The 13,084-nt window shown below is 39.6% G+C and overlaps 2 protein-coding genes across 3 annotated transcripts; both read left to right on the forward strand.

The window, feature by feature from the left end:
* The first annotated feature begins 329 nt into the window (after positions 1–329).
* Positions 330–3,634, forward strand: si:dkey-73n8.3 (uncharacterized protein LOC100150965 homolog). Its single transcript, XM_018702032.2, has 7 exons — positions 330–582; positions 971–1,086; positions 1,481–1,636; positions 1,742–1,846; positions 2,124–2,333; positions 2,770–2,962; positions 3,241–3,634. Exons 1-7 carry the CDS (start codon positions 569–571, stop codon positions 3,341–3,343), a joined length of 897 nt encoding a protein of 298 aa, XP_018557548.1. The 5' UTR covers positions 330–568; the 3' UTR covers positions 3,344–3,634.
* Positions 3,635–3,765: 131 nt separating this feature from the next.
* Positions 3,766–13,079, forward strand: zgc:112332 (uncharacterized protein LOC553712 homolog). 2 transcript variants are annotated; one of them, XM_018702035.2, is made up of 7 exons: positions 3,766–4,264; positions 4,907–5,019; positions 7,397–7,552; positions 7,693–7,797; positions 9,513–9,722; positions 10,590–10,782; positions 10,978–13,079. In XM_018702035.2, exons 1-7 carry the CDS (start codon positions 4,254–4,256, stop codon positions 11,078–11,080), a joined length of 891 nt encoding a protein of 296 aa, XP_018557551.1. In that variant the 5' UTR covers positions 3,766–4,253; the 3' UTR covers positions 11,081–13,079. The 2 variants fall into 2 exon arrangements, with proteins under 2 accessions (XP_018557551.1, XP_018557549.1); XM_018702033.2 differs by having other exon boundaries at positions 4,904–5,019; positions 10,978–13,078.
* Positions 13,080–13,084: the final 5 nt, after the last annotated feature.

The following is a 13,084-nucleotide window of genomic DNA, read 5'->3' on the forward strand; positions in this document are numbered from 1 at the left end:
AAGATGCTACAGGTTAACGCTTCAGTAATTTCGTACTGGGTGGGATGTTTGTTGAAAGCAAGTAATCTTAAAATTCACCTCTGTCCCTACGAAAGTCCTTTTACGTGCAATTGAGTGTTTTATTATGCTACATTTGCTACATTTACTCAAGTAAAAGTTTGGAAAATTTCCTTACCAGTGCCAGACACCAGGAATATGTGTAATTGTCATTTTTTTGGCAGAATACAGAGCAGACAAAACTTATTAAGATGTAACTAGATCTGTAAAACATTCCTTGTCAATATGGTTTATTAAAAACCTGCAGGACATATCATGTGAATGCTCACTAGGAACTATGTTGAAATTTTGCCTTAATTGATTAGTACAATGACACACTTCCAACAGAGGGGGATTTGTATGTAATTATGAATTCCCAATGCACCATAAACCATTTTAAGGGCTGTGACTCTCTCTTTCTGTCACATTTTTGCGCTGTGTATCATTTCTCTGGACATGAGTGTTGAGACATCGGTGAAATAAGCAGTCGTTCAAATTTTAGGAGGGATATTTTAAGTCACCAGCTACAGAAATGCAAGCAATCAGGTAAGAAACCTCTCAATCACCAGAAAAAAGATGAGTTAAAAGTAGAACCGTCTCTCCTAAGAAATGTTTATTTCAGTAATGAAGTGTTATTTCAGTACTAAACAGCAGTTGTAAGCCAGGTCAGTTCAGACAGACTGAAAAGTGAAGTTGCAAAGTCAGTTCAAAGCCTGTGACCTTTAACTTTGTTTTATATGATGACTGTATTTTCTGGTATTCACTGTTTTGCATTGGGTGGTAAACCTCACCCAGCTTGTAATTTAGTTTCTCTAAGGTTTAAAAAACATGTCACATAAACAATAGTTTTATTCACTTTTCACTGCTCTCTTCGTCATTTTTTGGTGTCAAGATCTTCTGCTAATCATTTATATCTTTATATCTCCTTCCTCAGGTCTCTGTTTGTCCCAAAGTGGTCTTCAGATGTGTGTCTGGAGGGAAAGACGGCTATAATAACAGGGGCTAACACTGGAATTGGAAAAGAAACAGCTAAAGACCTGGCCAGCAGAGGCAAGCAACCAGAGCAAACAATTATGACTTGTAGGCTGTTAGTATTACTGACATATTCTTTTTTTTCAGTGTGACTCAGAGTACCTGTGTGTGGAAAACACTGTATTTGTTATTCCTGCATGAGCTTGTCGGGTTTACAAAGAGGTGGCTCAAGTATTAAAATGTTGGATGTAATAACATAAATAGTGCACGGGAACCAATATCTGTTTTAATAAAAGACAGCTAAACGACAGCTAATATGAGACCACAGAGTACTGTCATGGGTGCTGACAGATAAACACTTAGACAAAGATAAATGTTTAAAAGTAAGCTCAACACCACCTTACCTTGATCAGATTTCAACATGCATGTACATGCAAGAGCCCTCACCCTTAAGAGGTCTTAATCTCTGTAGGTGTGCGGGTGATTTTGGCGTGCAGAGACATGGCGAAAGGAGAACAAGCCTGTCGTGACATCATGAGGGAGGTGAAGGGAGCCAAGGTAGTCGCCAGGCAACTGGATCTTGCTGACACCAAATCGATCTGCCAGTTTGCTGAGAATATCTACAACAGTGGGTGGCACACACACAGAGACACAGACACACACATGAACTCCAGAATACAGTATAAATGTTTTATGTTATTGTAATGCAGGTAACAAATATTCTGTTTTCCAGCTGAAAAGGCTCTTCACTACCTGATCAACAATGCAGGTGTGGCTATTTGCCCTTATGCTGTGACTGTGGATGGATATGAGATGCAGTTTGGAGTCAATCACTTGGGTAGGAAATGAAAATATGAAGGAATACAGTATATCAGGTTTTGGGAGCTTGTTTCTGTATTAAGTCACAGGCAGGGATGTGGCAAGGAATTCTAGGGGGGATTTTATTGATTTAAAAAAAAATTACAGAATTTTTTATAAGCTCCAGCCAGTGACCCTCACTACTACTACCAGTTTATTTTGATGTCTGCACTCATCACGACGACCATGGACATAATATCTAATGCTTTTGTGTATTTCTTCCCAAGTTGTATTTTCCTCCCTTTTAAAAACTTCAGGTCATTTCTTCCTGACCTTTCTACTACTGGACCTGCTGAAGCACTCGGCCCCATCCCGGATCATCAACGTGTCGTCGGCAGCTCACGCCATGGGCAAGATCCAGTTTGATGACCTGAGCGGAGAGAAAGACTATCACCCCGTCAGGGCCTACGCGCAGAGCAAGCTGGCCAACGTCCTGTTTACCAGAGAGCTGGCCAAGAGGACTGAGGGTAGGGAGTGTTTTGTGACATAAAGAGATAGCAGGACTACGTGCCATGTATATTTGTCTCTTTCTGCGCCTCTCTGTCTCTTTTTGCTGGGCATAAAAGATGGATCTGTATCTCTCGTCAGTGTGAGAGTCTCATGCTTCAACCACAACCGCTCTGGGCAAGAAACAAGAGCATGGAGAAACATGTTCGTAGAAAACACAGTCATCTTAAAGAATTAATCATCACTCGACCTATCACGCACTGTGTTTATCAGCCTGTCTTCACCATGAAATCTATGTTTGACAAATGTTACATTGTTATCAAGGGTTTCCTTTATTTCAGGTTGACCAAAACAATGTAGTAGAACTGAAAAATTATGAGTGTTTTTAAAGCTGGCATCCACGTCAACCTGTTTTTAAAGAAAGCACTGTTAATGAATTCATCCCTTTCCCTCCAGTTCTAGGTGTGATGGCCTACTCAGTGGATCCCGGAATGGTCAACACTGAGATAACCAGGCACATTAGGCGCCCTCTTGTGGATATATTCAAGACTTTCGGTAGCCTGATCAAGACCCCAGCAGAGGGAGCTTACACCATCAACTACTGCGTCGTCACTCCTGAGAACCAGCTGCTCACTGGAGGATACTACAAGTCAGTTGTGAAATGCTGTTGCAGTAACAGCAACACCCAGATTAATCAGTTCAAATTAGGCAATCCATGCACCTACCAAAAAAAAAAAAAAGTGCAAACATCAGGCAGCATTGTATGACATTCATTGTTGAGGTAAATCCATGTAGACCATCATTCACCATGTTTCCTTCTTTGATTCCACATCGATCACAACAGAGGAGAGACACTGATTTAAAACAAAACTAGGTAATAACTCTACACTTTTCTTGTCCTCCTGCTTTTTTTCTCTTTCTTTACAGGGACTGTTCCATTTCCAAGAGCTGCAGGGCAGGTCAGGATGACGGCACTGCCTTAAAGTTGTGGGCTGTGAGCTGCCACCTGCTAGGCATCCGCTGGAGATAAACTTACAGACTTATACATGTTCTCCTATATACCATTAACCGGTGTTCACAAGCTCATACAGTGATAACCTTAATACAACAGATGTGGTGATGCCAGATTTAGTGAATGCTGAAAATGTGACGTATGTGATGGATTTGTGTAAGTAGGCAACCAGGAGACAAAATGTGCTAAACCTACTCATTGTAATAGACTGGGTAAAAATGAAGAGTCAGAGAGGCTGCCATGCAAATAGGTTGGAGAAGGAAAATGATCGGAGCTGCTGCAAATAAAAAGTATCACTGATATTCCAAACCGCTGACTGTTCTTGAGTGTTTTGTTGTTTGACTCAGTTAATGAGCAATGACAACATGCCACAAGCATTTAATTCACAGAGCTCCTGATCTGAAGTAGTTATTCCTTATTTAGGAAGGTTTTCAGCCCACAGCTAAATTTTGCAAATCCTCATGACTGGGATTAGGTACTGGCAGCCAGGTCCAGTCTGACTTGGGAGGACCTCATGCGGCCAGGAAGCAATGTTGCAGTATTATCACAATAAAAGCATGGTGATTATACAAAGCAGAGCGTGACTGGTGGTGCTGGTAGTAGACGTCCTCCTCCGGTAAGCAGCTGGAGCTCGAACTTCACGCGTTTATTTCTAGGCATTGTTTTTATTTTAGCACTTGAGTCACTCCGCTTGAGGCGGAAAGGACAATCCCCTGTTCCCTCAAGCCTGCAACTAGTGAATCAATTATGCGTCAGCTCGCTCCTGATTGGTCCAGCGGTGATATTGTGTTGACAAACGCCGCGGGGTGGGGAGAGATAGCAAGCACGAAGTCCGTTAATGAACTGTTGTGAAGACTGGAGGAGGGTTTTTGTTCATTTCTTTTGCTGAAGTCCTGAGGTGGATTTTTGTGTTTGCTCTTGAGGAAGAATGCACTGCAGGTAGGAAAAAATATTAACAATATTACACAACCGGTTAATACGGCAAAAGGTTAGGTGGCTGGCTCTATTAATTACAGGAATGTGAGAAATGTAAAGGGGATTACCTTACACCGTGCCACCAGATTTGGCAGTAGATTATACCTGTGTAACAATTTGCAGTTTGCGTCGATTCAGACCGGTTTTCTAAAGCCTGTCTGTTATTTGTTATGTAGGGAAATAGAAATAAATAGTTTATCAAACACTCTGATTGTTTTTGCCCACGTGAACCTGTTACAGTGAGTTTCTTTTATTTCCAAATCATGATCACAATAAGGGAATAATGATCATCTTCTATACGTACAGGTTATAGTAAATTAATTCGTGCTGAAATGTCAAAAAAAAAGTCACTGTAATCCTAAACTCATGGATCATGTAATGTATGTTTGATATTTGCATATTTTCAAAATTTCTTAACTTCAGTGGAAAATTCCACAGAGAATCAGGTTTTCGAATGAATTTGTATAAAGAGAAATTACTGACAGCACCAGCGGTGGGGATTGGAAACTTACACAACATAATATAAATCAAGAAGAGAAATAATATTTTAATTAACAAATGTTTTCTGTGATTGAAGCTTTACTAGTTGTGTTTGTTGTTCAGTAGTGTGTGCTGTAATCGCTGGTCATCTGAGGAGAGGCTTGATGGAAAAACAGTCATCATCACTGGAGCCAACACTGGTATTGGCAAAGAAACAGCCAGGGACCTGGCAAAAAGAGGTACTTCACACGCTTGTCTGTCCAGCTGTGTGTCTGTCACCTCTCTGACTCAGTCTGTCTGGCTCAATATGTACCTGTCTGTTTTTTTCTCGTTTTTTCCCCCCTTCACTTTCCTGTGACTTACACATTCCACAGTTTTCATTGGAATTAAAAGCTCCTAATGCTTGGGTGGTTTAAAGCTATAAAGCGTGATCTTTAACTGTGCCCTCTGTCCCCAGACCTCCACCACAGACTCAGGTTTAATCCCACTTACTTGTTTGCTTAATCAGTGTTATTATATGTTTTAAACTAGAAATATCAGGCTGTATCAAGTGATTTTAGAACCACAGCATACCTTCCATATTCCAAGACCACAGGCAGACAGGAAAGAAATTAGAGGCTCTGGCAACTAAAAAGAGCATCTTGCTCAACACTTCACAAATCCATGAGAAAGACAAATGGCAGTGATGGAAGACAGGGGACAGAGGGAGCATTGTGAGGGTCTGCTCCCCTCCCGAGCCAGACAAGCAACAAAGATAGATGGGAGGGTGCACCCAGCAGCGCTCACATGCACACACAAATACACAGAGACTGACAGAGACACACACACTCACACACACATATGCACACACACACACACAGCGAGTAATATGAAAACTGGTTCTGCATATGTGATTCAGTTTGCTCACTCGTCTGCACTAGAAAGGCACAGCATGGCACTGACCTCCTCTCTTTGAAAACAACCACTGTGCACATGTTCAAAGATTTTCTTTTATTTTTCAAATGGAAGTACATTTTATTAGAACTTTGCATTTAACCTATAATGTAAAACAAAAGGCTTTGATTTTAATGAAATACTCTGAAATAATTGTCCAGAAGGAAAGTGAAATTAAAAGTGAAAGCAAGACAAAACCAGGATAGAAGAGAGGAGATGTAACACAGTGATTCTTGTTGCAGGAGAGTGCTCTGTCAAATTATGGTATAACCTGTCAGTAAATGGGATTATGTAATAATATGATGACAACATGATTAGCTTTGCCAGGATTCATATGAGACGGTAGGGGCGCTGCATCCTGCTATCCATTTTAATATGTGTTTGGTTACAACATAACATGCATTTACCATCTTGATAAAGTGAAATGTGCAGTATTACTCATCCAAATGATAAAACTTGATGTTTGAACAGTGAAGTAAGCGAGTGCTGTCATAATTATGCATTAGTGAGTGTGAATATACAGAAAATGATCAGGCTTGACTTAATCTGTTATTTGTATTTCACCCTTATTTGCATACTTACATTATTTATGTGTGCATAACAGTGTGTAATCATCTGCTGGGTGATCTTTAACTTGACTCAGTGGAACCCCCCATTCTCGCTGTTTGTGTACTATTTTATCTAATTGAGTGAACTTGGCTACCAGGGAAATGTGGGAACAATTGGGTTTTCCCACATGGGAGCAGCAGGGGAGAAACAAAGACACTGTGATGGGATACAGACACTACGCTCTGACTGATTAATGGCTCCCCTCTTCCATAATTGCTGGGCACAACAACCATTCTCTGTGTGTGTGTGTGTTGCTGGTGTGCGTGGGAGGACGCACGCATGTTTATTTGTGTGTCTGCATTTGTGTGATGAGGGAGAGTGTGTGTGTTTGTGTCCTCAAAAGCTCCTTTCTGGGCTCATTAAGGAGAATGGATCATAATTTGCGTCAGAGGCGAATGAGAATGCCACCGCTGAGAGGGTCTTGTGTTCATGTGAGCGGAGCAGTTGGCTAAATGAGATGCTTAATGAGAGCTTAGAAAACATTAGAGGATGATCAAAAGTACACTGATAGATTCAGGTACTTCCTCCCTAATTGATGTAGGTAGCTCTGTATGATTGAAAATGAGCAAAGCTATTTATATACTTTTGAGTTAGGGATTTCAACCTCAATATTTCACTGTCAGGTTCATAGTATAATGTAATGGCTGTAAAGTGGCTACTTAGTCTCTTTGTCCTATGATTTGTCATGAAGTGAAATTGACTTGTAGCCTCTATCAAAATAATAAGAGGAGAAATGGCTGTGAATCTATCTACAAATCCACTCATCCAATCATCCTTGCATTATTTTCTTGCTCATTTTAAGTCGCAGTCATGAGGGGGCTGAGCCCAGCATGCATCAGTGGAAAGGAAAAAGAACCCAACCTACACACAGTTGCTTGTAGCAATTTCCGCTTCACCTGTCAGTATCTTTGGATTGTGTGAGAGAAGCTAAGCTGAATGGGAAGAACATGCCAGGGCCAAAATGTAAAGCCAGAACATGCTTGTTGTGAGTTAGTACAACCAAATTTAGCATTTACCGTAATTAAACAAATTACAAAGCAATTGTCACGCACATTGAAATGTTATGTTTTTCAGGTGCACGCATCGTCATGGCATGCCGAGACCTGGAAAGGGCAGAGGAGGCACGGGCGGACATTTTGGAGGACACAGGAAATGAGAATATTGTCATCAAGAAACTGGATCTGTCCGACACCAAGTCCATCAGAGCATTTGCTGAAGTCATCATCAAAGGTAACTAACTAACCATTAATATACTATATTAATATACTTGCTGTACTTATTGTACAAATATTAATTGCATTTATGCCATTTATTTAACATAATTATGGGTAATTGTTGCTAACTAACTAACTGACTAATGTTCTTTTCAGAGGAGAAACAAGTGAATATCCTGATAAACAATGCAGGCATCATGATGTGTCCCTACTCCAAGACTGCGGATGGATTTGAACTGCAGTTAGGTGTCAATCATTTGGGTAAGTCACACTGGAAGTTTTCGTGTCTACCTGAATTTTAAAATTCATGTTCATGCACATTTCTGAGAAACGAGGAAGTATTTTGGACTGCTCAGTTTTGGTAACTGATGTAACATAAACAGTCATATCTTTGAGTGTTTTAATAATAGTAAGATTATGTAGTGATAGGTGGGATTTTCCTTACCCATACAAAATCATTTTAACAAACTGTAGAACACTTGTACGACCCAGCTGACCAATATATCAAGCAAGGAAAATGAACCAGAGTTACTGTTTTCTTCAAGCTGTCAGTGTTTTTCCTGTATTGGACCATGGCTTCCTTCCAAGTGATCGTTTCCTCTGTGGTATTTTTGTCACAGGCTGACAGGGAGAAGAACACGCTGTGCTCAAACATGGTCACCCACACATATATCTGCACTCTCACTCAGACATACACACGTGCATGCACACACACAACGCACACATCCGTACCTATACATTCACATACATCCCTTAAATGTACATGTGTTTGTTAAATAATGAGAGGCTCTGGTTAGGTCAACAGGAAAATGAGAACAATTGTAAGGAAACCAGCAAACTCAAACCAGATCTTGAAGTTTCCTTCCACATTTGACATTTTTATGGGAATGCCACTGTGAATGAGTATCCTGAACAGAAATCAGTCTTTTATTTTTATTTAAACATAATCACTGCACCACATGTGTGTTACTGTATTTACCATTTGAGGAGGGATAATGTTAGATACACAGAAAGCTTTCCTGTGATTATCTAGACTTTCTGGCTGGTAATTCATGGTGATTTTCATGGATACAGATCATAATGAAGGTGAATGGATGACAAATGCAGGCTTAGTGAGAACTAGTATAATAAAATGTCTTGTTCTTTACGTTGGGGTTGCCGAGTTAAGTTGAGGTTAAAGTTCAGTGGGCTGTCCTCACTCAGCACTAGCCCATCTATGTGTGTTTGTCAGTCTTATGGTGGGATTTATGACCTTCTCATCAAAAATATAGTAAGAGCTATTGTATGTTTATTATAAACAACAAGCACTTGTGGCCCCAACATCACATGGAGTCACATGTATAGCTTAAAGTAAAGATTACGCAATACTATCATGATGTGTGCCATTACGGAGAGTGCATGAGCTAGTCATGGCAAATGACTGAAAGAGAGCGATATAGACCACCACAGGAGAGGAAGCAGAAGGAAACTATGAAGACAAAATCACCCCAATGTGTGCGATAAAGAATGTGCACTTTATAGGAGCTCTCCATTCAGCACCATGAAACCACAACACAAGCCACAACATAATACTATTTTCTACATAAGAAACACAACACCAGTAAGGCTAGATAGCATCTTTTTTGCACAGTCAGTGGTGATGTCTCACAGTGTTTTAGTTGTCTTACAGCTACAACAGCTCCAGCTTTCCTAGGGCTCTCTTTTTAAGTCCTTATTCATGAAAAATTAGGTTATGTGGGGTGCTGTATCAAGTTGTGTTTCCAAATTCTTGTGTTGTTGGCTGGCTGTATGATGCATTAGTGCATGTGTTCCCTTAAATATGAGTGGATAAAATGCCAATGGAATATGGATTTGGCAGTGAAAGCATCTTGTAGTAGCTACCAAAAAATGAGTGTCCTGACGTGCCCTTCTTTTCCTCTTCACATAACTTTACTTTAGCATGAGCCTGAATGTGTGTGTCTCATGACTTTCCTCAGGTCACTTCCTGTTGACTTACCTGCTGCTGGACCTAATCAAACGTTCGGCCCCCGCCCGCATTGTTGTCGTGGCGTCGGTTGCCCACACCTGGACCGGGCTACGACTTGATGACATCAACAGTGAGAGGAGTTATGACACCATGAAGGCCTATGGACAGAGCAAGCTGGCTAATGTCATGTTTGCACGCTCACTAGCCAAACAGTTACAAGGTGAGGTGGGATGGTCAAATTTTCAAAGAATGAATGCACAAGCAAACACATGGCACAAAGGATAGAAGAAATTAGATTCACAAATCTGTGTTAGATATGTTATTGGCATTCACATGATTACATTAACATGTGAGCATATACACATGTAAAATGGTCTTGCTGAGAGACTTAGGTCTTAGGTCTTAGTCTTGATGTTTGGGCTTAGAGGCTTGATGGCTGACTTCTAACTTTCTAATTTTGTATATCCGTGCAGTACTTGCTAAGAAAGGTGAATTAGAAAAACAGCATTGTATTGAGTTTTAGATAAAAACTTACCATTACTTGCACACTGGATAGCGAGCCTAAGTGTTTGTCTTCATTTCATTGTCTTGTCTCACGCTGAGGATGTAGGCTATAACATATGAATCAGATTTTCACTGGAAATGAGCCATTTTGTTGTCTCAATCTATTGTCCCCCTCTTGCTTAATGGACAAGAACTGAAAGAAATTACTTTGATACAAAACACTCTAGTATAATGGTTAATTCCCAGGATCTGGAGTGTAGCTATCAAAGCTCAGTTCATTATGATTTAAAAATGGAACAAAACAGAAGATTGCATATTAAAAGGAAAAAAATTAAAATAAAATGCAAACACCATAGCTAATGTGGCAATTTTATTGTAATTTACAAATGCAATCGCATATACTCAGTCACTGATGCAGTTACTGTATCTACTGAAGCAGATTATTCACAGAAATATTTGTGAATTGTATGCAAAATCATAAGAATGTGCACAAGTATGACAGATTCATACTTGCTTGAATGTGCTGAATATACATGAATATACAGTGAGTGTGTAGGTGACTGTGTAGGTGACTGTGTTGCAGGTACAGGGGTAAGCGTGTTCTCTCTGCACCCGGGGGTGGTGCAGTCTGACCTGTGGAGGCATCAGCACCAGTGTATCCAGGTGGCAGTGAAGATTTTCAGGATTTTCACCAAGACAACAGTGGAGGGAGCACAGACCACCATCTACTGTGCTGTGGAGCCAGGCCTGGAGAGCCAGAGTGGAGGGTACTTCAGGTACACACAGTATTTCAGCCAACTTATAATTGGTTATACAACAGCTCTCAGAGTGCTGGCTTCATGCTGCTCACCATTTCTACCTGCTGACTAACAAAAGCATATGCTATATGTAGTTGAGGGCTAAAAAGTTCTATTCTTATTTAACACAAATGCAGTATGTGATGATCATTGTCTGTCCATGTGTGTGTCCAGTGACTGTGCCCCTACAAGATGCTCAAGGACTGCCTCTGATGATGACCTGGCCCAGAAACTGTGGGAAATCAGCTGCAACATGCTTGGTATTACCTGGCAGTGAATAGCAGAAAATTAACTGTGCAGTGAAGGACATTGTATATCATGTATAAATATCATCTCATAAACAGCACTGTTAAGCACTTTTGTAGAGGCATACATGTTTCTGCTACTGTGGTGAAAAAGATATATTTTATGTCTTATTTGATGACTTAAAGTACAATATAGTCCAAAAATCATTAAATCACTACCAAGAGCTCCTATATTTTATAAATGTTCTAAAAAATCTTTTGTTTTAGTAAAATGGCATTTATCAAACAAGATCGCATGATGTGTTACCCTTAAATCAAACTGCTTGTTAGCATTCACTTTTTGTAGAATTTGAAAAATGCTGAAGACATTTTCTGAAGTCTTTATACTGTGCTTTTACTAACTAATGTGGTTATTCTTTGTGTAGTCGGTTTTGTATCTGTAGTGCATAATGCTGTTCTATCTTTTAAAGATGTTAGCTTATAAAGCATGGTCTTGCTTTGGATGTAAATGACCCATTGTGACAGGTTTTCTTGCATGACCCTTACATACCCTCAGTTTGTCCAGTGTGGCAGAGGGGTAGTTTTTGGCACTGATGAGAACAATTCAGCTCCAAACAGCTTCCAAGTCTTTTCTGTACATCCCTGGTTAATGGTTGAAGCACTTAGATGACAATATGAAGTGGGTCATGTTCTGCTTTTGTCCCACTTAAAGTATCAAAATGTACTTTTATTGATTAGTAAAACCTGAGTCTTTTGTCTAAAAAATCTTTTTTCATTGAACTATTTCATTGAATTGCCTTGTATTATACAATCTGCAGTCTCAGATGCCTCTCCTTTCCTTGTTAGCTGGGGAAGGAAAAACAAATGTCTCTGTGGCTGTACTGAGGTAATCAATTGTAACCACAATATGGTTACACATGGTTGTAATCATGTGGTTAAAATGTGTCAGCATGTTGAAGCCTCAGCAAAACCTCTGACATTGGGAATATGTTAATGTGACAGCACATACATAATGTAAAAATTGTCAGACTGGGAAACATGCTGCAAGGTTCTGCTTGTTTGTGACTTTTCTGTAAAAGTTACTGCATATGTGAGTTCTGATAATTTGGAGGTAATGTTGACATTTTCCAAGCTGCTGGGTTGACCTTTTCAGATGCAGTAACATGTGATAGTGGTTTTAATTTCGCCTTTGAGAGTTAAAAGTGATTAGGAAAGCTTTGAGTATTAATTGTGGGTCTTAAAGTTTTAGCCAGTGCCACCCAAACAGATGACTGAATTTCAATGTGACTTGCTCCACAGATACTTCATGAAAGTGACAGACAAATAGCATAGTGCTGTTTAGTATTATTCACTGCTCTGCTAAATGACTGATGTCCCAATGAAAGATGTAAAACATTGTAGAGAATGCTTTAGATTGCAGCTGGAGATGAGTGTTACTCTTAAGTATGGCACTAATCACACAACAGAATATTTATGATGAAGAACAATGCCAAAATTACATTTAGAGACTATATATCTTAATCTAAATCACAGGAGAGGGTATTTAAGACTAAAGGAATGTAGCAAGAGCAAGAGGAGTAGCTGCAAGAGTCTAGGACCAATGCTCCCTCTAAACAATGTGTGTGTTACAAGTTAAATGCATAATCACACTCACTAGATAACAATATCCCATCAGTCCTATTTAAAAAAAAAAACTATTTTAAAAAGCAGTTTAGAAAGTTCTCACTTTAATGTTATAATCTGACAGTAAAATGTCCCTACTTGCTTCATTAAAATAGTCCAATTAATAATAGTCATTGTCATTAAACACATTGAACAGACACCGTAATGCAGTTTAACTGTGTAACCAGAAGTGAAAAAAGCAGTAAAGTGTAGAGATTGGAAATTAAATTAAATTTAAATCAAAATGAAATTATCTAGTTCGTTATTAAAATGGAGTTAACTTACTCTACCGATGCTGTACTAGCAACCTGTGTCACTGATGCAAACCTCCTGCCCTTTAGGTGGCAGTGTGAACAATAAGTCAAGCTCAAATA

The sequence above is a fragment of the Lates calcarifer genome, linkage group LG24 (genome assembly GCF_001640805.2).
Source record: "Lates calcarifer isolate ASB-BC8 linkage group LG24, TLL_Latcal_v3, whole genome shotgun sequence".
NCBI classification, from domain to species: domain Eukaryota; kingdom Metazoa; phylum Chordata; class Actinopteri; family Centropomidae; genus Lates; species Lates calcarifer.